This window comes from Cuculus canorus, chromosome 27, assembly GCF_017976375.1.
Source record: "Cuculus canorus isolate bCucCan1 chromosome 27, bCucCan1.pri, whole genome shotgun sequence".
Lineage (NCBI taxonomy): Eukaryota > Metazoa > Chordata > Aves > Cuculiformes > Cuculidae > Cuculus > Cuculus canorus.
The window spans coordinates 1,749,611-1,775,895 of NC_071427.1; the positions used below are offsets into that span (position 1 = coordinate 1,749,611).

The 26,285-nt window shown below is 52.8% G+C and overlaps 1 protein-coding gene across 1 annotated transcript in view; it reads right to left on the minus strand.

The window, feature by feature from the left end:
• ADAMTS10 (ADAM metallopeptidase with thrombospondin type 1 motif 10) overlaps positions 1–26,285 on the minus strand; it is a 68,074-nt gene that overhangs the window by 11,639 nt on the left and 30,150 nt on the right. Inside the window, exons 5-15 of the mRNA XM_009565706.2 lie at positions 24,901–25,118; positions 22,446–22,529; positions 21,936–22,081; positions 18,624–18,667; positions 17,398–17,503; positions 17,089–17,235; positions 14,605–14,746; positions 11,185–11,292; positions 7,109–7,254; positions 6,155–6,218; positions 5,065–5,167 (exon numbers count right to left, since the gene is read on the minus strand). Coding sequence (XP_009564001.2) covers positions 5,065–5,167; positions 6,155–6,218; positions 7,109–7,254; positions 11,185–11,292; positions 14,605–14,746; positions 17,089–17,235; positions 17,398–17,503; positions 18,624–18,667; positions 21,936–22,081; positions 22,446–22,529; positions 24,901–25,118 — 1,308 coding nt within the window. The remainder of the gene's footprint in view (positions 1–5,064; positions 5,168–6,154; positions 6,219–7,108; positions 7,255–11,184; positions 11,293–14,604; positions 14,747–17,088; positions 17,236–17,397; positions 17,504–18,623; positions 18,668–21,935; positions 22,082–22,445; positions 22,530–24,900; positions 25,119–26,285) is intronic.

Below are 26,285 nucleotides of genomic sequence, written 5' to 3' on the forward strand. Positions count from 1 at the left end.
CTGCAAGTTGATCCAGCACATCAAAGCGGCCGATGGAGGGGAGGGGTGGCCCAGCTGTGCCTGGGAGCACCTCAACACAGCTGGTGGGGAGAAAGAGCAAAGGCAGGAAAGGGAGGAGGAGGAGACACGAGAGGGGAATTCAGCAGCTTGGAGGCATGCCGTTGAGTAGGATGCCTGGGCAAGCTCAGAGAGAAGGCGCTTGATCCACCCTCCTTCTGGAGAGCCAACGTGCTCCACAGCACCCTGGGCTTCCACTGAGGGGGACAGGCATGATCCCAAAAAGTCACAGCCATCCAACCATGACATGCCTGGACCGCAGGTCCGTCCAGCCAGACCCCAGGTGCAGAACATCAATAGCAAGGTAAGAAAACATGAGTCATGAGGGACCTACACTGGGCTATAAAGGATTACAAAGATGATCTGGGGGCTGGAGCACCTCTGCTATGAGGACAGGCTGAGAAAGTTGGGGTTATTCAGCCTGGAGAAGAGAAGGCTCTGGGGAAACCTTAGAGGGGCCTCCAGCACTGAAAGGGATCAGGTTGCTCAAAGCCCCATCCAACCTGGCCTTGAACACCTCCAGGGATGGGGCAGCCACAAATTCTCTGGACAACTTGGGTCAGTGTTTCATTACCCTCACAACATCCCCCCAGGCTCACTGCTTCCCAGCAATGCTTCATCCGCAGGGCACGAGTGGGATTCTGGCAGCGCAGGGGCAGGAGAGGCTCTGCAGTGCCCACTGTGACCAGTGCATTGTCACCACTGTCCACCTCCATGGGAGAAAAGCTCCTTTCAAAGAACGAGTTGGACACCCCTCAGCCTCCTCACTGCCTGGTGAATGTTACTCATTGACCGGGAAATAAGCAGCAGGTAATGCCAGATGACACCAAAGAGCACAGGGTCTGCCACAAACGCTGCGCAGGTCCCCAGCTCCCAGAAAGACGCCCATCTGTCACTTTGGGCTGAGTAATCCAAGGTCAGCAACAGCCAGGTCTGCCTCGGGTTCTCCTTTTAATACTGACTATAACTATTAAAATAGAAGATCTTCAGTTGGCCATGTGATGCCTCAGAGGATGTTTTGTTCCTCCTGCCTGTTCTGTCCCACAGAGGATTTAAAGCACATTATAATTTATGATGAGCAATCTCCTGTTTTCTGCAAGCCCCTTCTCCCCCCCGTCCCTTTCCCAGCCCTGCTCTGCTCTCCCTTGGCTCTTGCAGCCGCCAAGAGCAAAATGAATAATGAAGTGAATAAAGCAAAATAAACAAACAATTAAAGCCTCATTCCACGAGGTATCTGCTGACTGTTGAGCTCCGAAAGGCTGAGCTCAGCACTTCTTGCTGGTACTGTGACTTGCGATCCCGAGGTCTGGGCTCCAGGACCGTTATAAATCACTGCCAGGAAAACACGCTGCGCTGGCCCCATGCAAAACCCGAACTTGCCAGTGACCCGGTGGCTGAAGTCAGGCTTTCAGAAGGTAGATCCTTCCCAAATTCCCAATGGGAGCGCTGCCCTCCCTAGTCCAAGCCAGTGGGGTACTCCTTGTCTTCAAAGTGGGGGTGTTCAACTCTTCTTGCTGGAACTGACAGGCTGAGAGAGTTTGGGTTGTTCGGTCTGGAGGACAGAAGGCTTCGAGGACCTTCCAGTACTGAAAGCGGCTCCAGGAAAGCTGGGGAGTGGCTTTTTTACAAGGGCATGGAGCGACGGGACAAGGGAGGGATGGCTTTAAGTTGGAGAGAGGCAGATTTAGATTAGACATTAGGAGGAAATTCTTCACAATGGGGTTGGTGAGACACCGGCCCAGGTTGCCCAGGGAAGTTGTGGTTGACCCATCTCTGGAGGTGTTCAAGACCAGGTTGGATGGGCCTTGGGCAGCCTGAGCCAGTGGGATGTCCCTGCCTATGGCAGGAGAGTTGGAATTACATATTTAAGGCCCTTTGCAACTCAAACTATTCTTTGATTCTCCACTTCTATGACGGTGTCTTGTGATCCCAGGGTCTGGGGCCCAGGACCGTTACAAATCACTGCCAGGAAAACATGCTGCTCTGGCCCCGTGCAAAACCGGACCACTAATCCGGTGACTGGGGTCAGGCTTTCAGCAGGTAGCTCCTTCCCTTCCCAAATTCCCTGTGGGATCAGTAGAGTTCCTCATCCAAGCCAGGGTACTCCTCATTTTCAGGGGGTGCTCCGTGCCTGGGATGTTTCTCCAAATCACCACGAGGGCAGCATCTGGTGATCAAAGAGCACACCAGCCCTGTTCCAGCAGAGGGGCTGCTGAGGGTGCTGAGCCAAAGGCAGGGGCTGAGCCGAGCGAGAAAAGAGGCTCAGCCAAAGGCCAGGGTGATGAACGGCTCCCAGAGTGGGGACACAACTCCAAAAGGGCTGGAGAACCTCCTGTATGAGGACAGGCTGAGAGAGTTGGGGTTGTTCATCCTGGAGAAGAGAAGGCTCCGGGGAGACCTTAGAGCAGCTTCCAGTCCTGAAAGGGGCTCCAGGAAAGCTGGGGAGGGGGTCTGGATCAGGGAGTGCAGGGATAAAATGAGGGGAAGGGTTTTCAGCTGAACGGGGGGAGATTGAAATTATATCTCAGAAAGAAATGTTTTGCTGTGAGGGTGGGGAGGCCCTGGCCCAGGTTGCCCAGAGCAGTGGTGGCTGCCCCATCCCTGGAGGGGTTCCAGGCCAGGTTGGATGGGGCTTGGAGCCCCTGATCCAGTGGGAGCTGTCCCTGCCCATGGCACGGGGTTGGAACTGGATGATCTTTGAGTTCCCTTTCAATCCAAACTGTTCCATGATTCTATGATTCTATGAAAAGCAACCTGAAGAGCAGATCTGCTACCAACTGGAGGGCAGAGTGCCCGAGGATGAGGCCGCCAGCAAGGATGGATCCTGGGGGACTGCTTGTTTCAATGGGGAGAGAGGAGCTGACACACAGCCTGACCTTGAACACCTCCAGGGATAGGACATCCACAATGTCTCTGAACACCCTGTTCCTACATCTCACCACCCGCATCCTACACCGTTCCTTCCATACATCCACTCTCAACCAACCTGCTTTGAGTTTAAGACTGTTGGCCCTTGTCCTGTCACTACAGACCTTGGCAAAACGTTTCTCTGACTTTCTCATAGGCCCCCTTTGAGTACTGAAGGTCTCCCCCGTCCTTCCAGAGCACCCAGACTCAGGCAAAGTAGTTCGCAGGTCAAGGGGAACAGTGGCAACACCTTCCCACCACCACAGTCCCAAATGATTGGAGGGTCCAGGGCGGACAAGCCCAAGAAGACCATGCCAAAAAGAGCTAATCCTGCTAATCCCAGAAGGAGACACTCTCTGGTAGCTCTAATTGTGTGAATGTGCCTCAGTTTCACCATCTGGGCCACCACAGAGGAAGACAATGATACCCTTCGACACTGAATAAACAAAACCTGACTGCTAAACAACACAGCTCCTCATGGCCGTTACCCACAGTCACCCTGGGGAGCTGAGACAGGGAGCTCCTGGATCCCTTCAAGACATCATCGTGCCAACACTCACAGGCTGCTGGGATGGGGACAGGTTTTGTCATCTTATTTTATGGAAGAGGAAGCTGAAGCAGGGGGAAAGACAAAGCAAAAACCAGTGTCAGGGCCAGATTTCAACTTTCCAGCGGTTCTCTGGACTCAAACCACTGGGCCATGCCTGGGAAAGGGAGAGGTCTGAGCGAGGGCAGGTCCAGCCTGCAGGGCTCTCTTCCACCTTGGCATTCGTTGGGGTCTTTGTGTGCCTTTGCTGCTTGGTAATTTTATTACATTTGTATTGATCCATCCCCTGCAGGCTCAGCACAGCTGCTCCAGCTGCAGGAGCCCCGCTGGGAGCTGGGCTTATTTACACAGCTGCGAAGGATTTCCCCAGTCAAGTTCATTAACTACATGAAGGAGACGCGCTGTTCTTTCTCGTTATTAAGAGATTCCTGTCACAGAGGCCTCCTCCCGCCCCCTCTCCACGCTAAATCCCTCTGCAGGACACAGCAGGACTGACCTTGGGGAGAGGAAAACGCTGTTCTTTGGAGGAGCCACCAGTTCACGTCTCTTCCACCTGTGGAAGCTTTACCTGCCTGCCCTGCTGCCCTGGTTTCTCCCCAGGTACCAGACACCAACGACTCCTTTCTCTTGTCTGATTTCCTCTTTGCTCCCTCAGCTGTTGAGGAAAGAAACTAAACAGCTCTGATGCTGCTGGAATTGTTTCTGCTAGAGCAATGAAGTTCAAAGGCGATTGCATAAGGTGGGAGTGACCCAGGAGGGGCAGAACAGGAGGACAATCGTGGGGGCAGCCACCTGGAGGGGTGCGTGTTGACCCACAGATGTGTGATGGGGACACAGCACGTCGCAGGAACATAGAGTGGGCAGCCTGCAGGATGGTCTACTCCGTTCTCAGGAGACTCCACCTGGAGCTCTGTGTCCAGTTCTGGAATTCCCAACATAACAAGGATACAGAGCTGTTGGAGCGGGTCCAGAGGAGGCCACAAAGATGATCCAAGGGCTGGAGGACCACCTGTACGAGGACAGGCTGGAAGAGTTGGGGTTGTTCAGCCTGGAGAAGAGAAGGCTGAGGGGAGATCTTAGAGCAGCTTCCAGTACTGAAAGGGGCTCCAGGAAAGCTGGAGAGGGGCTTTTTACAAGGGTCTGGAGTGATAGGATGAAAGGGAATGGCTTTAAATTGGAAGGGGAAAGATTTAGATTAGACATTAGGAAGAAAATCTTCACGATGAGGGTGGGGAGGCCCTGGCCCAGGTTGCCCAGAGCAGTGGTGGCTGCCCCATCCCTGGAGGGGTTCCAGGCCAGGTTGGATGGGGCTTGGAGCCCCTGATCCAGTGGGAGGTGTCCCTGCCCATGGCAAAGGGTTGGAACTAGACAGGCTTTAAGGTCCTTTCCAGCCCAAACCATCCATGATTCTACATTTCTATATCAACTAATGTCCACCAGACCACTTGGACCATGAGACCTCTCCCTGCAGAGGGTCAGGGAGAGCCAAGGTCTTTGTGGCGCCGCTCCAGGTCAGCCCAAGCCGAGGGATGCTCAGCCCAACCAGTACTCACCTCCACGGTACGTCTTCCAGGTGTAGTACTTCCCTCGGAAGGGGACGTTATTGAATTCAGCACATTGCAGCTCTCGGAAGTCCTGGGAGCCCGGCGGGCAGTCCTGTGGCCACACAGCCAGGGGTCAGTGTGCTGGCAGGAGCAGCTCCTGCCTTATCTGCTAGGAGGGCAGGAGCTGCTACAGCGCTCGCAGCTAGGATAACACCAGCACTTTAAGGAGATGGACATCAGCCCTGACAACTGGACACTGCTACACCTTGGCAGGAGCGTTCTTTCTGCAAAGCTGGACACTAATGGAAGATCAACAGCACAAGCCTTCAGGCCCCAGCTGGTTTTTCTGCACGCGCAACATTTGCTCTTGTGAGCAATGCTTTAAAAGCTCAAGAGAAGCAATAAGGAGCCATCTAGTTTCCTCGTGATGAACCTGGGGATGTTAAAGCTACAGCCTCTCAGAATCAAAGCTACAACCTCCCAAGTCCAAAGCTATAACCTCTCAGAATGAAAGCTACAACCTCTCAGGTCCAAAGCTACCATCTCCCAGGTCCAAAGCTACAACCTCTCAGGTCTAAAGCTACAACCTCTCAGGTCCAAAGCTCCACTGGACTTCCCTGCAACACAGTTATTTCTCTGCTCCCCTTGAAGTTCCCCTGGGAAGCAGGATGCTCCACCACATTTCATAAGCCGCTCTCACCTGGCCAGGCCTGCACTTGCAGTGTGTGAGAGGCACTGGCTGTCATGTCAGTGCTGGTAGCCTCTGATCTCTCCTCTTTTACCTTGTTATCTCTTTGGGTGCTTTCTTGATGCCGAAGCCCTGCAGGGATGTACCGTACACCCACCCTCGGAGCTAGCTCGCAGCCGGTGCAGGCGTGCATCATCCTGCTCTGTTTTCCCCACTGCGGAGTTGCTGTCGGCACAGCACAGCTCACCCACACCCAGCTTCCTCCTCCCACGGGGCCCACGGCTGGACGTATTGCCCTGCACCCACGCAGACAGGGCTCATCCCTTCTTCCTTGCTACAACACTGCCTGTCCCCCTGGCAAAGCCCTGCTTACCCCCCACTGCTCCTCTCCCCGAGCCAGGCTGTACTCACATCGGTGTTGCAGGACCGGTACCGCTTCCGCTCTCCCAGGCAGTACTTTCCTCCAATTGTGGGCCTGCCAAACCAGGAACGAGATGGGAAAACCAGCTTAAGGCAGGGAGCTGCATTTCTGGCAAGCGACTGCCCCTAGCTGATCAGGGAAGTGGTGGAGTCCCCATCGCTGGAGGGGTTCAAAAAATGTGTAGACGTGGCACTTTGGGACACGGTTCAGTATGCACGGTGGGGTTGGGCTGATGGTTGGACTGGAAGATCTTAGAGGTCTTTTTCAACCTTAATGATTCTAAGCTTGTAGGAGCACCAGCCCTGCTCTGCTGTGAGGATGGTTCCCACCTGGAGGATCAGGAGTGCAGTCCCACAGCAGAGCTCACGCGCACAGTGGAGTTGTAGGAGTGGCTTTGGGGCTGTGGCTGCAGACCCAACCCCAGAGCACCTTGGTGCTGTGAAAGAAGGACATGGGATTTGTGTGCAGGAGCCAAGACCTTCCCAAGGAGCTGGGCTCACAGCTGCACAGGTACCTGGCTGCTGCCTTCCCTTAGAGTGGCCTTCCAGCACCCGGAGAGGGCTAAAAGAAAGCTGGGGAGGGACATTTTACAAGGGCATGGAGTGATAGGATGAGGCGCGATGGCTTTAAATTAGAAGGGGGAAGATTTAAATTACACATTAGGAAGAAATTCTTCTTGATGAGGGTGGGAGGTCCTGGCCCAGGTTGCCCAGAGAAGTGGTGGCTGCCCCATCCCTGGAGATGTTCAAGGTGTTGGATGGGGCTTGGAGCCCCTGATCCAGTGGGAGGTGTCCCTGCCCATGTCCGGGGTTTGGAACTGGATGGACTTTAATGTCCCTTCCAGCACAAACCTTTCCATGATTCCCTGTTGACCCGAACATCGATGCTGCACAGTCAGGACAAGGCAGGGCCACGCTGACATGATCACACACACATACACGTACCGCGGGCTGTCGCAGTGGCGAATGGATGAGGATACGCCTCCGCCGCATGTCCTGCTGCACTCTCCCCAGGATGACCAGGCTCCCCAGGCACCATCCACACCTTCTGGTCGGGTGCCAAAAGGCACACATTCCCTCTTGTAGCACCACTGCGGAAAGACAGAGCTTTAACACCCTGAGCACACGCTCTCCTCCTCCCAGCGTGCTTCTCAGGTCCATTGGACACAGCCACCAGTTCAGGGCTGCGATCTGGTTTGATCCTGTGAAATCTGAACTGTGCTGGCCTTGGAGCCAAGATCTCTGTCACAGAAGGCATTTGCCTCTCCCAGGACACCCTCTCCTCTGAGTAACACCATCACTATTTGTGCACACACCGCGTACTCGGGTTTCACAGGGATGCTGGGACCAGTATCCCCACTCCCAGTCCCCGGAGCACCATCCTGTGGGGCAGGCAGCTGTAGGCAAGTGGGTCACATCCCCACTGCTCCTCTAAAGGGGTTCCAGGCACTTGGGGCAATCAGGGTGACACAGGATGTGAACAGGAACACGTAAGAGCACACGTGCCCATAACAGCGCATGGCAGCGAGTTTTAGGTGGGACTTGGACCAGAGCTGCTGATGGGCACCAGGACCAGGATCCCTGGAGAGCACAGACTTCTCCACCGTCAGCTGCTCCCTCTCAGGACAAAAGAGTTTTGTATGTGTCCTGGGAGCTCCAATTGTGCTTAATGTGTTAAAATGACCTGATCTGCAAAGGGTCCAGGTTAAAATAAAGCTTTGATTGTAGTAACAACATTTTTGCGTCATCATTCTGCTGAGGACTGTTAAAGAATGTGCCTGTCCTCATCCTATTGGGTGACAGATGATCATGGAAACTTGCTTCTGAAATATTTCCCTTGAACCTGGAAAGCATCCCACACCCCCTGGAGTCAACAGTGATGCAAGGAGTGGGACACTGCCAGATCCGCTGCCGTTCTCTGGGCACAGTGCCGGACACCATGCCTTGGGGGCTGAGATAATCCCAGGAAGGAAGAAACCACTGTGTGCTCCTTCCAGGGGCTGATAACCCACCCTGGAGCTGCTGGCACAGCCTCTCTTGGCTCTGGAGCCAGGCTCTCCACGGGCAGTGCAGCCAGCAGGGAAAAATGAACCATGGTCTCCCAGGACATTCAGCTGGTGACCTCCTCCAGTGCCTTTCCAAAGGTGCAGAGGAGACACTCTGCAGGCACAGCCACTCTGGTGTCCCTGGTGTTGATTCTGCCCCTCTATTCCTCTCTTGTGAGACCTCATCTGGAGTCCTGCGCCCAGTTCTGGAATCGTCAACATAAGAAGGAGATGGAGCTGTTGGAATGGGTCCAGAGGAGGCTACAAAGATGATCCGAGGGCTGGAGCACCTTCCCTACGAGGACAGGCTGAGAGAGTTGGGGTTGTTCAGCCTGGAGAAGAGAAGGCTCTGAGGAGACCTTAGAGCAGCTTCCAGTACCTGAAGGGGCTACAGGAAAGCTGGAGAGGGGCTGTTCATAAAGGCTTGTGGGGATGGGATGAGGGTGAACAGGTATAAACTGGAGAGGGGCAGATTTAGACTGGACATAGGAAGAATCTCTTCCCCATGAGACTGGTGAGACAGCGGCCCAGGTTGCCCAGGGAAGTTGTGGCTGCCCCATCCCTGGGGCTGTTCAAGGCCAGGTTGGAATCTAGTAGGATGTCCCTGCCCATGGCAGGGGGGTTGGAACTGGATGATCTTTAAGGTCCCTTCCAACCCAAACTACTCTATGATTCTATGCTGCTCCAGACTGGAGGAATTGGGGCTGCTGGTTTTGTAGGAAGGACCCAGGAGCCTGCCGAAGCCCCACAAACCCCTCCACGTGCTCAAGGCTCCTGAAAGAGTTGGACTCGATGATCCTTGGGGGGTCCCTTCCAACTGAGGACATTGTATGATTCTGTGATGGGCTCTGCCCTCGCCCCCTGGCTGCTGCGAGCGTACTCCGGCTCACTCGCCTGTGGCAAGCATGGACCTGTGCTGGCTACAAGACCAGATAAGAATTGGGGAGATGCAGAGAAGGAAAATGCATAATGAAAGGCATCTTCCCAGTTGACCAAAACCTGCATAACGAGTTCTGGATTAATGGAAATTAAAACGAGAAAAGAAAACCAAACTGGGCAGTGGAGGAGCCATCAAGGCAATGAAGCTGCTGTCTCATCAGCCAGGCTGAAGCAGGGAACCCCAGGGCAGCAGGAATCACCACGAGATCTGGGCCTGAAGTCACCCTCTTGGGGTAAAGCAGCAAAGCTACAATAACCACCAGGAGCAGTTATAAATAACGGGGAATTTTGGAAGGGGAAATAACTAGAGACTGGCATGTGGGCACGGCTACCATCTCACAGAGCTTGGCTCAGTCTTCCCCCTGACACTGCATCCCCGGTTGGGTGACAGGGAAATTCACGCTGTCTCTCCTTTAATCTTGCACATCCTAAATAGTTTCTACGACCTGGTCTTTCCCTCTACTTTCCCCAGCTAGAAAGGGAAAAGCCAGGTTAGACCTCGGAGAGATCTCAGAGAGCTGCTCCAGCCAAGGGTTGAGGTTTGAGGTCCCACCTGGCCGCCGAGTGCGCGGGCCACCAGCTGGTAAAGGTGTAGAAACAATACAGAACTGCATTATCTTTCACTCAAAGATAACAAATCACTTCTGAAACATGAATTAATAGAAAACGATAAATAGAAGCACGGGAAGGTAACTGGGGGTTCAAACTGAGTCAGCATCTTCAGTGGGAATAGGTCCCGCGAGTCCTTGGGGCTGAGACTGCTTGTACTTCTCTTAGGACTTTTGAAGAACCCTCATTAAAAAAAACCCATAATAAATGGGGAAAAAGCTATTTAAAAGTGGGAAAAGCTGGTAAAAAAATAGATGAATAGTAGATAAAAATTGCCATTGTACTTGGTGAATGTCCAACCCCAGGAACTGTCTACTCCTTTTTGATCTAATTTCCAGCAGAACTAAAATGAATTTTTGTAAAGAATAATGTATTTGTCCAAACCATCCTCCTTCCTGCTCAGCTTCTCCAACTTTTTAAGGATTTGAATTTATTATTGAATTTCTTAGAATTATTTTTCCTCTAGTGGAAAAATGCACGTCCATTAAACGGAGGACGTCCCAGCCTTGACTCTCCATTCTCCCAAATATTACTCATTTTGCAAAGGCACTTTGCTTTAGCAGTGCTACAGCCACTTTATATCAGTGCAAATGTGTCTAGGAGATCCAGGGAACGAAGTGATATGAATAATCAAGTCAAAATTCACTTCCAAAATGAAAAATTCTACCCTTTTCCCACATCTGAGTCTGAAAAATGAAGGTTTCATCATATCCAGCCTTGTGAGGCAGTTGGTCATAAGTTCCTCTGAAAGTACATTATGAAGTCATTGTCCCTCTTGGGGAAACTGGGGAGAAGCCACTTTTTTCAAGATAGTTGGCAGACCTCAGCAGATCTGAGAACATGATGGTCATCTACAGCATAAGCCATAGCTTGACATCACCTTACTGTCCCTCCTAGGCCAGACCAAGAAGTCACTGCTGGAGCAATGACTTCATGTTCTGCATTGCCAGGAACATGCAAGATGATTTAATGGCTTTAAATTGGAAGATTTAGAGCAGGCATTAGGAAGAAATTCTTCACAATGAGGGTGAGGAGGCCGTGGCCCAGGTTGCCCAGAGCAGTGGTGGCTGCCCCATCCCTGGAGGTGTTCAAGGCCAGCTTGGATGGGGCTTGGAGCCCCTGATCCAGTGGGAGGTGTCCCTGCCCATGGCAGGCGGTGGGACTGGATGGGCTTTGAGATCTCTTCCAACCCAAACCATTCTATGATTCTATGATCTGTACTGTGGGGTGATTACAGGCCTCTGGGTTCCTGGGCACAACCAATCCTCCCTCCATACCTACTCCAGGCTCTTGGAGGTGGAGGAGGACAAGCAGGTGGGTGCTCTTAAATCAGCTCTGGTGACAACACAAACGATAATCCTGGTTATTGCTGGAAGGAGGATTCAACCACTCACTGTCAACTCGCTACGGCGCCCTGGGCTTCCTTACCCCCTTGTCAATGGTGTTGGTTTGACATATGGTCCCCTCAGCAGCAGGGATGCTGTTGGTTATGCAGCGGTTGCTTTTACTCAGACACCATAACTCACTGCAGACTTCCTGGAAAGAGAAAAATTTGGGGCGAGAAGAGGGGAAGGGAGGAAAAAAAGAGACAAAGAAAGAAAATCAAGTTTAGGATTCGCCTGTGCTAGGGGCTGCGAGGCCGGAGCAGCAGCATGCTGGTGCACTTGAGAAGCACCGGCTAGGCTGGGACCCAGGGGCAGGAGCGTTTTTTTGCAGCATGATGGGGGGAAAATGAGATAAAATCTTGCAAGGTATTGCCAGCTGCATTCACCCCAAGGCTGCTGAAAGCTCAGCCCCTTCTCTGGACTAAGCCTAAGCACTTCTCAGTGAATCCCAAGCTAATCCTGCTGTGTTCCACCTGACCCGTCTCCCAGGGCTGAGGGATGTTCTCTCTGGTGGGTCTGCGCAGTGGAAGCCGAGGACAAGGGCCCATTCTTAGCGCCTATCACGAGTATCCCTACATCATATGGATCCAGATCCATCATGGGGGTCCAGATCTGCCTCTGCAAGAAGATGGACCTCCCCAGGAGCATAGACATGGCGTATCTGTCGTTTCCTGCTACAGGAACGCACTGCAGGTCACCGTCTGGCTAGCTTGTGTACTGGCCGTGTCCAGCCAGCCTAACAGGCCAAAGGGGAGACTCATCCAGAAGATTTAGAGCTGTTTGTAGAATAACCAAAGCAACACCAGATACTGAGCTCGCCCTTAAGCAGCTCCAGAACTGGACACTCCTCTCTGGCTCTGCTAAGTGTGGCTGTGTCCACTGGGCTGAGGACTCCAGACCTGTTTCCAGGAGGTTTCCTGAGCTGCAAATCCTGAGATTCAGCCCATCCTGACCACCCAGCGTGCCAGCAAACACAGTAATTCCCTCAGCTGTTCTAGGACCCACCTAAAAGTTAGGTCCATGCAGAGACTGCAAAGTTGTCGCAACCACTAAATCAAAGAGTGAAGTCCTTTTGAACCCTCTCTGCCGCTAAATCAGTCGGACTGGACTTCATCCCCTGCAAAGCAACACCTAAAATCCAGAGCTGAGTTTTCTGCCAGGTCACTGTCTTGCTGCTATTCCTACGGAAACAAACCCATGGAAAACTGATGGCTTTTCAGAGAGCAGCTGCTGTGACTTAGGTGGTACTTGAAAGTATTAAACAGGGTCACGTTGCCAATGAAGGAACCTGTCTGGAGACGTGAGGGCAGAGCCCGAACAGCCACGGCTGCTGCTAATGTGCTCCCAGGACGTGCTGGGACCACTGTTGGTGCACGCCAAGGCCAACGCATGGGCTGAAGGACTCTGCCCGCTCTGGTGCTGGCACAGCGACCGCCTGGCCTCCTGCCTGCCCCTACGGCAGAGTGACGCTCTACGAGACGGCTCCCGCAAGCCGCCTGCCTCCGGTCAGGTAGCAGCCTGTTCATCATGCCTCCGGGCTCCGTTCAGCCTTCCAGCAAGGCATTCCTCCACCCCGCCAAGGGCTGTGCTCTAAACAGTAACCGATACCCTCTACCCTCACAGGATGAACTGACTCAACGACTGGGAATCCTCCGTGCTGGGACCAACAGGGATGAAAAGACGAGCTTGGGATTTCTCTGCTTCCCTGCTATTCCTGGGATTGCGATAGCAGAATGACACAGGGTGACCCTCCAAAGGAAAACACTGAGGGCTGCAGCTCTGAGATGCAAAGAGTTTTGGTTTCCAACTCCTTTGTCAAAGCCCGGCTGCAGCTGGGGTTCACCAGTGAAAGGAGAACATCTCTCCTGTCTTCAAAAGGCATCTACCCCTCCCTACTGCTCTTGGAGAGCCGGCATGAATATTGGGGAGCAGGAGCTCATTATAGTCTCTTCTCTCTGTGTCACCAAGGGAGAAGACCTCCCAGCTTCAACCAGTGACGTCTGCTCACTCTGTCCTCATTGTACCTTCTAATCACCCACTCTGTACTGGGATGGAGGAAGGGATGCTGTCGTGTTTGTGCCATCACCCTGGAGTCTGTTTATATGGGGCACAGGATGGGTGGATTTAGACATTGACTCAGATTTATCTGCACACACTTGAGCCCTTACACCCTTTGGGTTCCTCCCAAACAACACGCAAGCCAGGCTGAGCTTGAAGGGTCATCACAAGGACATCTTGTCCTTTTGTGATACTTGTATACACAGGAAACGTCTGCCCAAGTTAAAAATTAGCTGGGAAACAGGCATGTAAACGTGGGAAGTTTCCATTCCACTGCCCCCGGGAGCAGCTAAGGAGGGGCACCAACACTGACATCAGATAACACAACCATGGTATTCTGCTGCAGCTCTGGGCATCTCAGGAGGCTGCGTCTGCCCCATGTCCAGCAGGCTCTGAGCCACAGGGCTATGTCAAAAGACCACACTGGGCCAGAGAACACCAAACTTTGTCCTTTTGTTCACCAAGATGAGCTGGTGAGACCACCAGGAGGTGGTTTAGTGTTGGCTGTACTAAACAGATGAACACTCAAAGTGATAAACTGGTTCACATTGAGTCACTTCAATGGCAGCATTGTGCTGCAAGAGAAACTAAACCCTAATCCTGGTGTATTTCCTCCTTCACAGCTTTCCAGTGCTGGGGTGGGTCCACACACACATGTTCATCGGACCACACAGCTGTCTGTGTACCTCGCTGCTAGCTCCTGTTTTCTCAAGGGGAAAGTGGACGCGTTGAGGAGCTCAACTGTCCTGTTAGTGCAGATGCTTCCCCCTTCCACTGTGCTCAGATATTTGGGAATATCCACTACATTAAGAACAGCCCAATCTCAGGCTGAGATCTTTTCTCCTGCAACAATCTTTCCTTTCAGTGGTTTCCTGGATTCAAAGATCAGGGGATGGCAGAGTGATGGTGGAAGCGACTTAGGGGACAGCTGTCCCTCAGATGGACCTATAGCACACGAACCCATCTCACCTGGAAGAAAGAAGTTTCTCTGCCTGAGTTTGTGCAGCGTAAAGACTTCTAGTAAGGGTTATGAAAATTATGTCTGTGTACAAGCCCTCACTTGGGGAGGAGTCTGGATGAGGGAACTGCAGCTTGGCTTTCAGCTGCAACCCTCGGGGTCCAGCAGCAGCCAAGGTATCACACAGAGGCAAGGGATCTCTTCCCATGGGAATAATCTGACCAAAACTAAGCTGGAGTCAACCTTTGTGGATGAGAAACGACCTCCTCTGTTCTCCCACAGGGAAGCAAAACATAACGCTCACAGGGAACCTTCCAGTGCCCTTCCTTTGAAGCAGGAGAGCAAAGCGATGTGGGGAGCAGAGGAACAATCCCCACGTCCCTTTGCTTTTGTAGCCCTCATCCTCCACCCCCTGGGAACCGATAGTAAAGCAGGAAGGCTCTCTACCCCGTATTTACACTGGCGAGATTTAACTCCGTACTGGAAACGGCACTGCTCATCCGCATCATAGGCCTGTCCTGGAGCCACTGTTGGGTAGATAAAGTCTTGCTTGGGAGGAGCGTTGTTCAGGCATAATCCCATCCCGGAGCTGGAAACAAGAGATGAGAATCAGAGTTTAGGAAGGCTTGTAGGAGAGCATCATGGTGGAGGACCAGCAGCAGGCACGCCCGGCTCTGCACAGGCTGAGATCCCACATATTTGGACCAATAACTGTACCAGCCTCCTCTGGGCAAAACTGGGGCTGAGAAAGTGTTCTGAGGTCTTTCTATCAGTGCCCTTGGGGCTGCGAAGCACGTGCTTGTTATTAGGTAACTAGAAGTTTTAATCCAAGGGGTTTGCAGGCTATGACCAGACCTTGGTTTAATCTGAGGGGTCTGCAGGCTCTCACCAGCCCCTGGTTTAATCTGGGGGGGGTTTGCAGGCTCTCACCAGCCCCTGGTTTAATCTGGGGGGGGTTTGCAGGCTCTCACCAGCCCCTGGTTTAATCTGAGGGGTCTGCAGGTTCTCACCAGCCCCTGGTTTAATCTAGGGGTCTGCAGGCTCTCACCAGCCCCTGGTTTAATCTGGGGGAGTTTGAAGGCTCTCACCAGCCCCTGGTTTAATCTGGGGAGAATGAAGGCTCTCACCAGCTCCTGGTTTAATCTGAGGGGGCTGCAGGCTCTCACCAGCCCCTGGTTTAATCTGAGGGGTCTGCAGGCTCTCACCAGCCCCTGGTTTAATCTGGGGGGGTTTGCAGGCTCTCACTAGCCCCTGGTTTAATCTGGGGGGGGGGGTTTGCAGGCTCTCCCTAGCCCCAGGTTTAATCTGGGGGTTTGCAGGCTCTCACCAGGCCCTGGTTTAATCTGGGGGGTTTGCAGGCTCTCACCAGCCCCTGGTTTAATCTGGGGGGGTTTGCAGGTTCTCACCAGCCCCTGGTTTAATCTGGGGGGTTTGCAGGCTCTCACCAGCCCCAGGTTTAATCTGAGGGGGCTGCAGGCTCTCACCAGCCCCTGGTTTAATCTGGGGGGTCTGCAGGCTCTCACCAGCCCCTGGTTTAATCTGGGGGGTTTGCAGGCTCTCACCAGCCCCTGGTTTAATCTGAGGGGGCTGCAGGCTCTCACCAGCCCCTGGTTTAATCTGAGGGGGCTGCAGGCTCTCACCAGTCCCTGGTTTAATCTGGGGAGAATGAAGGCTCTCATCAGCCCCTGGTTTAATCTGAGGGGGCTGCAGGCTCTCATCAGCCCCTGGTTTAATCTGAGGGGGCTGCAGGCTCTCATCAGCCCCTGGTTTAATCTGGGGGGGTTTGCAGGCTCTCACCAGCCCCTGGTTTAATCTGGTCTTCTTTGCTGGTCTCTGAGCTCTCCCTCGGTCGAGGCTGTGGTGCACGGCCAGAGGGCACGAGTGAGGGGGGCAGGTTTTGCTCCAGCCAAATGTAAGCTGCCAGATGTGGGATTTGGTGATGGGTCGGAGGGTTTGGCCAAACTTTAGGGGACAGCGGGACAGGCAGCAGCACCTCAGGGAGGTTTGCAGCAGCGGCTCTGGTATTCAGACTCCCTGGGGACTTCCCACCACAGTGACTCCACCACTTGCTTCTGGCAGTCATGATTTAAGCCCTATCCAGTCCTTCTATTAGTGCCTGCGTCCTACCAGAAACTTCACCAAAATTGATCCTGACTGCTCATTTTGTGACAGAAACCCTGAGTGCTGCCTGAACCCTGGCTGAGAAGCTCTTCCAGGCTGCAGAGACATGACAGCATCCCTGGAGGTGCTCAAAAAATGTGTAGATATTGCACTTTGGCACATGGTTTAGTAGGCACAGTGGTGTTGGGCTGATGGTTGGGCTCGATGACCTTAGAGGTCTTTTCAAACCTTAATGATTCTATGACTCAATAACGCAGTCAAGGTGACATTATGGAAACTCTGGCATTTAGGAGCCTAAACTCCTTCTTCTGAAACCTTTGGAAAAATACCAAAAGCCTTTCTCCTACAGTGCTCCTTCACAACTGAAAACTCTCCTCCTTAGTGCCTGGAGAAGCCGCCTAGACCGTGCAGATCCCATCCTGTCTCCAGATCCTCCTTCCCCAGCACACCCACCCTTCCCTGCAGGTCCAAGCTGAACTTCAGAAATGTCCAAATGCCTCCAGAAGGTACTGATACATTTGTGGAGTTGCTGGAAGTGGGGAACCTAAAAAAAGTGTCACAGCTACAAGGTGAATTGTGTTAGTGTCTTCATCAGGCCATCAAACCGTGGGAAAGTCTAAAAGGAGGAAGGAAAGCACATGCCTCTCGGGATCAGATGAGGTGCTGGGAGACAAGCCAGAAGGTGCATGCGCTGTGTGTTTTGGGGGCTTTTCTTTGGCTTTACCCGCTCCTCACAGGTGACTGTGAGAGGCTGGAGGTGTGTACTGGTTGCGAGGTAGAAAGGAGGGCAAGATGAGATGGATTCCTTACTCCAAGAAGCTGGTGATGTAATCCCTGCTGCAAGTGGACCATACAAATGGGTTGGTCTTCATGGTGATGTGAGCAGCCATGAGCTTGGCCGTTTCTTGCCCACGGGAGCCACAGCTGTTGCCAACCCCATCGTGATTCATACCAAACCTAGAAACACCAAGGTAATAAAGAGATGATCAGCTGCTGCATTTTGGACACATCTGGATCATCTGTAAGCAGGACCTTTCAGCCTCTGTTGGCAGGAACAAACCAACATGGGCCCTTCCCTGCAACAGCTACTCCCAGGGACTCTTCTGGCACAGTACTCACGTGTGGCCGATCTCATGGGCGATGGTGAAGGCTGTGGCCAGGCCAATGTCCTCGTTGATGCTGCAGCTTCGTTCTCGTTCACACATTCCACCAACAGGGGCCAGGCCTAGGGAAGCCAGACAGAGCTGTCACATAGGATCGGCTCAAAGCATCCGCAGGGGATATGGGTGGCATTTGGATTCTAGCTGGCGTGCTTCACCCTAATGAGCTGTCAATAATGAGTTTCTTCCCACTGGTTGCACCGGGCTTTGGGATGGACCCAGGGCTCTTACAGGCTGTGGACACACGGTCACTTGGCACTGTCAAGTGGTTTAAAAATGACAGGCTCAGAAATGCTATGAATGTGCCAAAATCCTTTGAATTTCACACCCAAACCCCAGACTGTGTGCAGAGGGGAGGGATTCCTGTCACAACGCTGGCATGGCTGCTGGAGATCAACTTCACCAGCACTTGGGCATCTGAACATGGCCACGACAGCCTGGAAAACTGAGTAAGCCAGACCCAGCCTCACTACCCACTGGCTGACACCCACCATGATCAGGAATCCAGCCTGACTCTATCCGGAGGGCTGGATCATGCAGAAATGCCCCGTGGATAGTGGCAGCATTCCCTCGACCCACCCACTGTCCCACCACCACAGGCATGGCCCACTGCACTAAGGCAGGGAAGGAACGAATCGAGCCACCACAGCATCTCCACCCTCAACCTCATCTGCAGCCGCATCAGGTTGGAGATCCACAAACTTTTCCTTTTTAACTGCAGTGATTCAGAGCAGTAATCCCTTCCTGACTGCTTAGTCTAGACTGGGGCAAGACAAATGAGGAGCTATAGCCAGCGCGAGCTGCAGGCTCTGTCTGCCTCTAGCACTTTGAATAAAGAACTCCCTTTACAGTCATCCCAAAAAAGTTTTACTTCTGTCTGCTAAGCCAGGAATACTCCACCAGGCTATGGACCAGCCCTAGATGCGAACGGTTCTTAATCATCAGGCTGGACTCAACCCAGGATAAAACGAAGCCTTCCAGAGCCCATCCGTCCTTCAGGTTGCTGGTTTTAGTGTTTACAGAAGTAAGGAGGCTCCATGGTCGAATGGGCTGGAAACCACGGGCCTGTTCCTGGCTCCACCGCCGGCAGCATTGGGCGAGCGCTTTCCCCCATGCAGCCCTCCCTCCTCACGCTCCCAAAGACATGTGTGTGTTGGTGAGAAGAAGCAGCAAACTCCCACCTACCCAGAGTGCCGCATGGTTTATTCTTGTAGATGCAAATGTCGTATCTGCAGAGAAGAGAAGGCAGCATTAAGAACACTTAAGAATCCAATGGATCCTAAATATTTCACATGCATGTCTCCATTTCACCGAGGTGTTTGCATCCAAAACAGCCCACGTCACTCATGTGACGCTTCTGGAATGGGAAGTACCAAGTGTATCAGGTAAGATGTCTCTGATTCATATTGTAGAACACTCAGTCTCCTTAAGCTGAGCTCACTATGGACTTTAACGATAGCTCCATTCCCTTTAACTATGGGGCAGAGGACTGGTATTGATGAAACATGGTAAGTCAGCAAGGACAATGCTGTTCCAGCCTTGAAGCTGTTTGGATTGGTGGTCCAGGTCTGCTCACTTGCACCCAGGACACTCTTGGGAGCCGGGCACTTCTCTCTCAGGAGACACCGGGCTCCGGGATCTGCCCCAGTAGAGGACAAGGTCAGCCTCCAGTCTGGAAACTCATTTCCCTTGGAGCAAATTGTATCAATCAAACATGTAATTCTGATTTTTTTATTAAAAAACAAGGAAAATTTTCAGTTTGCAAACATGTTCCATTTCAAAACCCACTGTGGTTTCATTCAAATGCTAAAGTGATTTTTTATATCTTCTTTTTTTCCTTTTTCAGTTGAGTCCTTTACTGAGGATTTTCCAGACACACTCAATATGGGTCGGTTCAAGATGACTCTTCCCTCTGCTCCTGGCCTTGACTTCCAGCCGCTGCAGCAAGGAATCGACTGTGTGCACATCCTTAGCATCGTACAAGCAAAAGCTAAATGAGGACAATGAAGTAAAATCCTCTCCAAATTGAACTGCAGCACCCTGGCAATGGGATGTGGTGGAAGCTTCAGAGGGAATACTACCATTTAATTGCAGAGATGAACCACACGCCCTCCCTGCCTCTGGTTAAATACCTTCTCCAGAAGATGAGACTCCACAGACATCTGGGTCTTTGCAAAACCTGGGCTGAAAGGAGTGTGGTTAACACTTCAATCCAGGTAGGGCAGGCAGGTGAGGGGACCAGCTCTTTAGCCCTGAGATGCATTTCAAGCTGTGTGTGACCAGAGCTCAGAGCACCGAGGATGCTGACCACCATGAGGGATTGAAGGATGCTCGCATGGTGAGCAGGACCATCCGACACTGCTCATCCAGCAGCCCCACAAGGATGAGAGCAGGGAAGAATCATAGAAATACTTGGTTGGAAAAGACCTTTGAGATCATCGAGTCCAACCGTCCCTGTCCGCTACTAAACCAGATCCCTGAGCACCTCATCTGCCCATCTTCTAAACACCTCTGGGCATGGTGACTCCACCACCTCCCCCTGGGCAGCCTCTTCCAGTGCCTGAAGAAGCAAGCTGATAGCACACAATGGGTTAAGTATAACGTTCCTGGTGATGGCTCCTGTCCTTTTGCCTCTGGTGCTCTCTGGAAGTGTCCAAACCTCTCACCCCCAGCAGGAAACTGAGAAAAACGAAGTGAAAAACATTTGTTGCTTTGTTTTAAGCAAATACCGTTCAAGCCTTTGGAGGCTCGGGTTTGACACGTCCCTGCAAGAGAAAAAAGCCCGCAGCTCAGCAAGATGCTATCGGGAGACAGGGAATTTATGAGAGCCGAGGCCGGATGCACTGATACTGTCCAAGCCTGGCGTGGCTGGCCAGGCAAGTCGCTCCGGCTTAGCTCGAACATCTGGTGGGAGGCTGAAGAGCTTGAAGCCGCTGTTTGTGTCTTGCACGTGTGGTGGGAGGGGAGGAAAAGCAGATGCCGCAGGCCTGAGAGGTGAACCTGGGGCCGAGGGGCCTTTTGTTTGCTCTTCCTCCAGTGCTTGCAGGGTCTCATCTCATGAGCTACTTGGAACGGAGCCTCCACACAACTCCCAATTCTGCAGGAAACTGGAGCTGAAGAGTGGTGGCACCAGCAAAAGCAGCTCCTGCTTGGAGGCTCCCTTCTCCACCGCTTTCATTTTAGGACTTTCTTCCACTCCATAACGGAGGAAAAAAAAAGTGCAAACAAATCTTGTGTTTGCCTTTGGGTTCTCCCCAGGCAACTGCCCTTCTGCCCAGACAGGGTTTACGTGGGCACTGGAGAGCCTGTGCCCCAGGCACAGCTGGCAGCATCCCCAAGAGCTGCCTCTTAGTGCCCTCCATCCTCTCCCTTCCAGCTCTCCCTTTGGCATCCCCTGTCCTTCCAGCTGTTTCTCTGTTCCTTCCACTGCCCTTGTCATCCTCTTTGCATCCGCTGTCCTTCTGACCATCCGTCTGTCCATCTAGCCATCCCTTCTATCTCCTCTCCTGCTCCAGGCTCAAGCACTCACCTATTCTCATAGGGGTTATTTGTCCTGTGTGTGAGGGTTCAGACCCCCAACTCTGAAGGTCTAATTCAGCATCCAGGTTAAGCTGCTGACCTAGAACGTTGTTACAGGAATGGAGAGACAAAGCCAGGGCAGGACTGCCCTCATCCTAATGTGAAGTCACTACTACAAGAGTGTCCACCAGCTACAAAGGAGAGAGTTCAGCTCTACACGTAGGCACCTAAAATGAAGTGGGAAATCCCATACCGGCTGGAGGCACTCTGCTACTGCCATGATGCTCAGGTCCCATTTGGATCTTGGCTTTAAATTGGAAGTGGGAAAGATTTAGATTAGACATTAGGAAGAAATTCTTCACAGAGAAGGTGGGGAGGCCCTGGCCCAGGTTGCCCAGAGGAGTTTTGGCTTCGCCATCCCTGGAAGTACACAAGGCCAGGTTGGATGGGACTTGGAGGAACCTGATCCAGTGGGAGGTGTCCCTGCCTGCGGCAGGGGAGTGGAACTGGATAGGTTTTAAGGTCTCTTTCAACCCAACCCATTCTATGATTCTCTATGAACTATATGAACTTCTCCATCTTTCGCAGTGGGGGCAGACGGGTCTGTCCATTTCAGTAGGATGTCCGATGCTCCACAACTCCAGGGTGGATTTCCACACATGCCCAACAGCACTGCACACACCGCACCATCGACTTCTGGTGCACAAATACCCATGGCTGCCAACTAAGCTCCTTGAGAACACAACAAAGACTGAAGGAAGGCACTGGAGGACAGGAATGAGCGGAACTGCAACAATCTGCATCGCCGCAAGGGAACTGCGCAAGTGTCCAGCTGGAGGGACGGCCACTGCCAGGCAGCTCGTAGGGGAGCACGTGGGAAGAGAGCCCGGGATGAACCGCTTGGACAGAGATGGAGGCCAGCTGCATTGAGGACACCACCCATGAAGGCAACGCTGCCAGAGCCTGGCTCAGCCTTACCTGGTGATCAGCACTGCGGTGTCATGGTTGGCTATGCCATTCTCCGGGATAGCATTCCCATTGCCGTTCCTGTTCACAATGGATTTCTGCCACTTGCAGAAGCTGTCCAGGGATTTCCCGGCGTGGTGGTTAATCTCCAGTGTGGGCTGAAATGGAAGCAGTATGACATTGTGTTCCCAGGCAAGCTTTGATATGAAGACACCGCCTATTCCCATGCCAGCAGAGCCCTGACACCAGTCCAGATGCCCCCACCTTCTCACGGAGGTCATGGGAAAGCAAAACTTTAGGAGCACTAAAGCTACTTAAACCTCCCTAAAGCCACTTTGTCATAGAAACCGAGTCCAAGAGTCTCCTCAGCCTAAACCTGGTCCCCAGCTGCCATTGAGAGGATGTGAAGCACTCAGCAGACTGCACTGGGGAGCTTCCTAGGGGTGACATCCAAGGAGATACACAGACCCACAAAAGAAGCACAGATGTGTGATGAAAGCAGCCTGGTAAAGCCAACCTTACCTGGTCCTCGGTGAGGAGAATCAGCCGGGTGACCAGGATGTTGACAATATTGCCCAGACTCGAGTCCTGGAAAAGTTTGGCAACCTGACCTCCAAGAAACAAGAAAAGACGAGTCTTAAAAATGAGCTCACTGACTGGGTGACGGTGGAATCGCCCCGCACAGGCTGGGCACCCAGCAGAGGGAAATGGGGCTTCTTCGTCAACATTTGTTGTTGGCTCTGGACATAATCTTTTAAAAAGGCATGGACACAAGACTCCATATGATTACTTGGATTGCAGATCTTCCTACCACGTCCAGCCTTCGCTGTCTCCTTTTTGGGAGATTTGAGCAAGGAAACCAACATTCCACAGCTCCTTGCAGGACTCATTGATGAGAAATCCCTTGGGGAATTTGTGGTGCTCAGTGACGAGAAGCTCAACATGAGCCGCAACGTGCACTCACAGCCCAGAAACCAACCGTGTCCTGGGCTGCATCCAAAGCAGCGTGGCCAGCAGGGAGGGAGGGGATTCTGCCCCTTTACTCTGCTCTCGTGAGACCCCACCTGGGGTCCTGTGTCCAGTTTGGGAATCCTCAACATAAGAAGGATAGGGAACTGTTGGAACATGTCCAGAGGAGGCCACGGAGATGACCCGAGGGCTGAAGCAGCTCCTGTACAAGGATAGGCTGAGAGAGTTGGGGTTGTTGGAGAAGAGAAGGCCCTGGGGAGACCTTAGAGCAGCTTCCAGTGCTGAAAGGGGCTCCAGGAAAGCCGGGGAGGGGCTTTTTCCAGAGGCCTGGAGTGACAGGACAAGGAGGAATGGCTTTAAATTGGAGAGGGGGGGAAGATTTAGATTAGACGTTAGGAAGAAATTCTTCACGGGGGTAGTGGTGAGACACTGGCCCAGGTTGCCCAGAGAAGTGGCTGCCCCATCCCTGGAGGTGTTCAAGGCCAGGTTGGATGGGGCTTGGAGCCCTTGATCCAGTGGGAGGTGTCCAGTTGGAACTGGATGGGTTTTGAGGTCCCTTCCAACCCAAACCTTTCTATGTTTCTATGATCCTGGAGCTCAGGTGGGCAAGTCCCATGGTGCTGGCATTATGCAGCCACAGGGACTAAGCTTTGCTGATGGCCCATCCGCAGAGCGCAGCAGAGCATCTCTCAGAAATCTGCCGCCACATGAGGGGGGTTTGAGCAGATGAAACAGTTTGAAAACAGCATTGTTTTAAAATCTGGCATCTGCTTTAGAAATGCAAACAGAGCAAACCCTGAAAAGAGATCCTGCAGAGGACAGGACAAAGAGCCACCACAGAGGAGCTTTCAGCTGTTTGATGGATAACTTCCAAGCCCATCTCACCTCACAGGAGGATTTAGCATGGCCAATTTAGGCTGTTAATGCATCAAGCTTGGCATCCTGCTGCCAGCACTGACCCGAAGGAGAAGGCGCAGAGGAAGCTCCCCTGCCGTAACCCAGAGCCCAGGCAGCGGCGAGATGGAAGGACTCTCAGTATGGAAGAAAGAGGGTATTTCTGGCTACCTCTCACGCTGCTCAGCCCCCAAGTGTGAGAGTTCACTGTCCTTATGCTTTCCCATGTGTTTCTCAGCTTGGCTGACCCTCTTTGCAATGCTAATTTGAGATGAGAGATGCTGTTCAAAGAAAGAGCTTTGTTCTCCCAGTCAAGATTTGGCCTGTGGCTGTGGTCAGACAGGCCAGAGTTTGCCCCTCCTAGGGTGCCTCCTCCACACAACAGAGGGTCCCTGCAGGCTCCAGGGCATCAATGCTCATGAGCAGCAGCAACACGTCAGGATTTTTGACCCAAACGCTCTGCTCTGAGGGTGGGGAGAAGCCATCCTAGAACAGATCTGATTTCCCTGTGTTCCCTCCAACTTGCTTGTCTTGGATTCCTCAATATAAGAAGGATAGGGAACTGTTGGAATGGGTCCAGAGGAGGCTACAAAGATGATCCAAGGGCTGGAGAACCTCCTGTAAAAGGATAGGCTGAGAGAGTTGGGGTTGTTCAGCCTGGAGAGTAGAAGGCTCTGGGGAGACCTACGAGCAGCTTCCAGTACCTGAAGGGACTACAAGAAAGCTGGAGAGGGGCTGTTTACAAGGGCACAAGAGTGATAGGACAAGGAAGAATCGCTTTAAATTGGAAGGGGAAGATTTAGACTAGACATTAGGAGGAAATTCTTCACCAGGTTGTCCAGAGCAGTGGTGGCTGCCCCATCCCTGGAGGTGTTCAAGGCTAGGTTGGATGAGGCTTGGAGCCCCTGATCCAGTGGGAGGTGTCCCTGCTCATGGCAGGGGCTTGGAACTAGATAGCTTTTGAGGTTCCTTCTAACCAAAATCATTCTATGATTCTAGGAAAAGCCCATGGCACCCTCTTTGAAACCCAGGAGACCAGGATTTACCCCTGCTTGCTGCCAGGTGTGTGAGCCCCCAGGGACCCCAAGGTTCATGGTGTGGTTATAACACTTACAATATTCATGATGGCCAGGATGTACTGCTCTATGTCCCGCCGCCCGTGGTACCCCACCATCATTTTGTCGGCCACGACCAGGGTCTCCACATAGCGCTCTGTGCTGACAGATCTCTTCAGGGGCAGCTGGCCTCGCTGGCTGTGGTTGCCTGATGGCTTCAGAGGGGAGGGCTTCAGCGTCCTCAGCCACCAGTGTCTCCCCTTCCAGGGCTTCTCATCTGAGGAGGCAAAGACATTTTTTTTTACTGCCCTCCAGCAGGAATTCAGCAGCACATGGAGGTGAGGGGCAGGCAGTGAGAACTCAGTGTCAGGGAAGAAAAGACCGTTGCGAGGCTCTTTATGCACCACAGATGGTCCCCAGCAAACGCTCAGTAGGATCTGCTGAGCAATTCCTGCTGCAGTCCAGGGCCGGCCACAGGCTCCTGCTGGTCTCACCGGCATCCTTGCTGCCCCCCTCCTGCCCAGGTGCTGCTGCAGCCCCATGCATTTCACTGCCCCTGTGCTGCAAGGTCCTGCCCTCACCTCTCTCAAAGGGAAGAGCGATGGGGATTTAGAAACTATGCAGACTTTAACTGAAATTAAAGCCATCGCAGACCTTCTCCTCTTTCCTTTTCCTGCCAGGACCTCAATGTAGGACTTGGCTTCTCCTCCACTAAATGGCTGCAGCCTCCAAAGCAGCAGCTGCAGGCTTGTAGGACTTTGCTTCAGGCTTCAAGTGCTACTGACCCAACCCTAGAAATGTCCCCAGCAGAGCCATCACTTCCAACTCCACAGTCTGGAGACCACCCAGGGCAGGAGAGCTGACTGGGGACTACAACCACTCTCCTGCCCTGTCAGCTGAATCCTCCTCCTCTTTCAGGTTGCTCAGCCTGGAGAAGAGAAGGCTCCAAGGAGACCTTAGAGCAGCTTCCAGTACTCAAAGGGGCTGTAGGAAAGCTGGGGAGGGGATGTGATGAGGGAGTGCAGGGACAGGACAAAGGGGAATGGTTTGAAGCTGAAAGAGGGGAGATTGAGATGAGAACTTAGGTAGAAATGTTTTGCTGTGAGGGTGGGGAGGCCCTGGCCCAGGTTGCCCAGAGCAGTGGTGGCTGCCCCATCCCTGGAGGGGTTCCAGGCCAGGTTGGATGGGGCTTGGAGCCCCTGATCCAGTGGGAGGTGTCCCTGCCCATGGCAGGGGGTGGAACTGGATGGGCTTTGAGGACCCTTCCAACCCAAACCATTCCAAGAGTCTATGATTCACTGGTGCTGAGCTATCAAACATCCAGCGAGACTGAGAAGATGGGCAGCTCCAGCCCCTCCAGCTGATCAGATGGATCTCGTGGGGTGCTCAGGGATTGGCTGTGCTGGGCAGGTCAGAACAGGTCCAGCCTGTGGGGTGAGGGGAC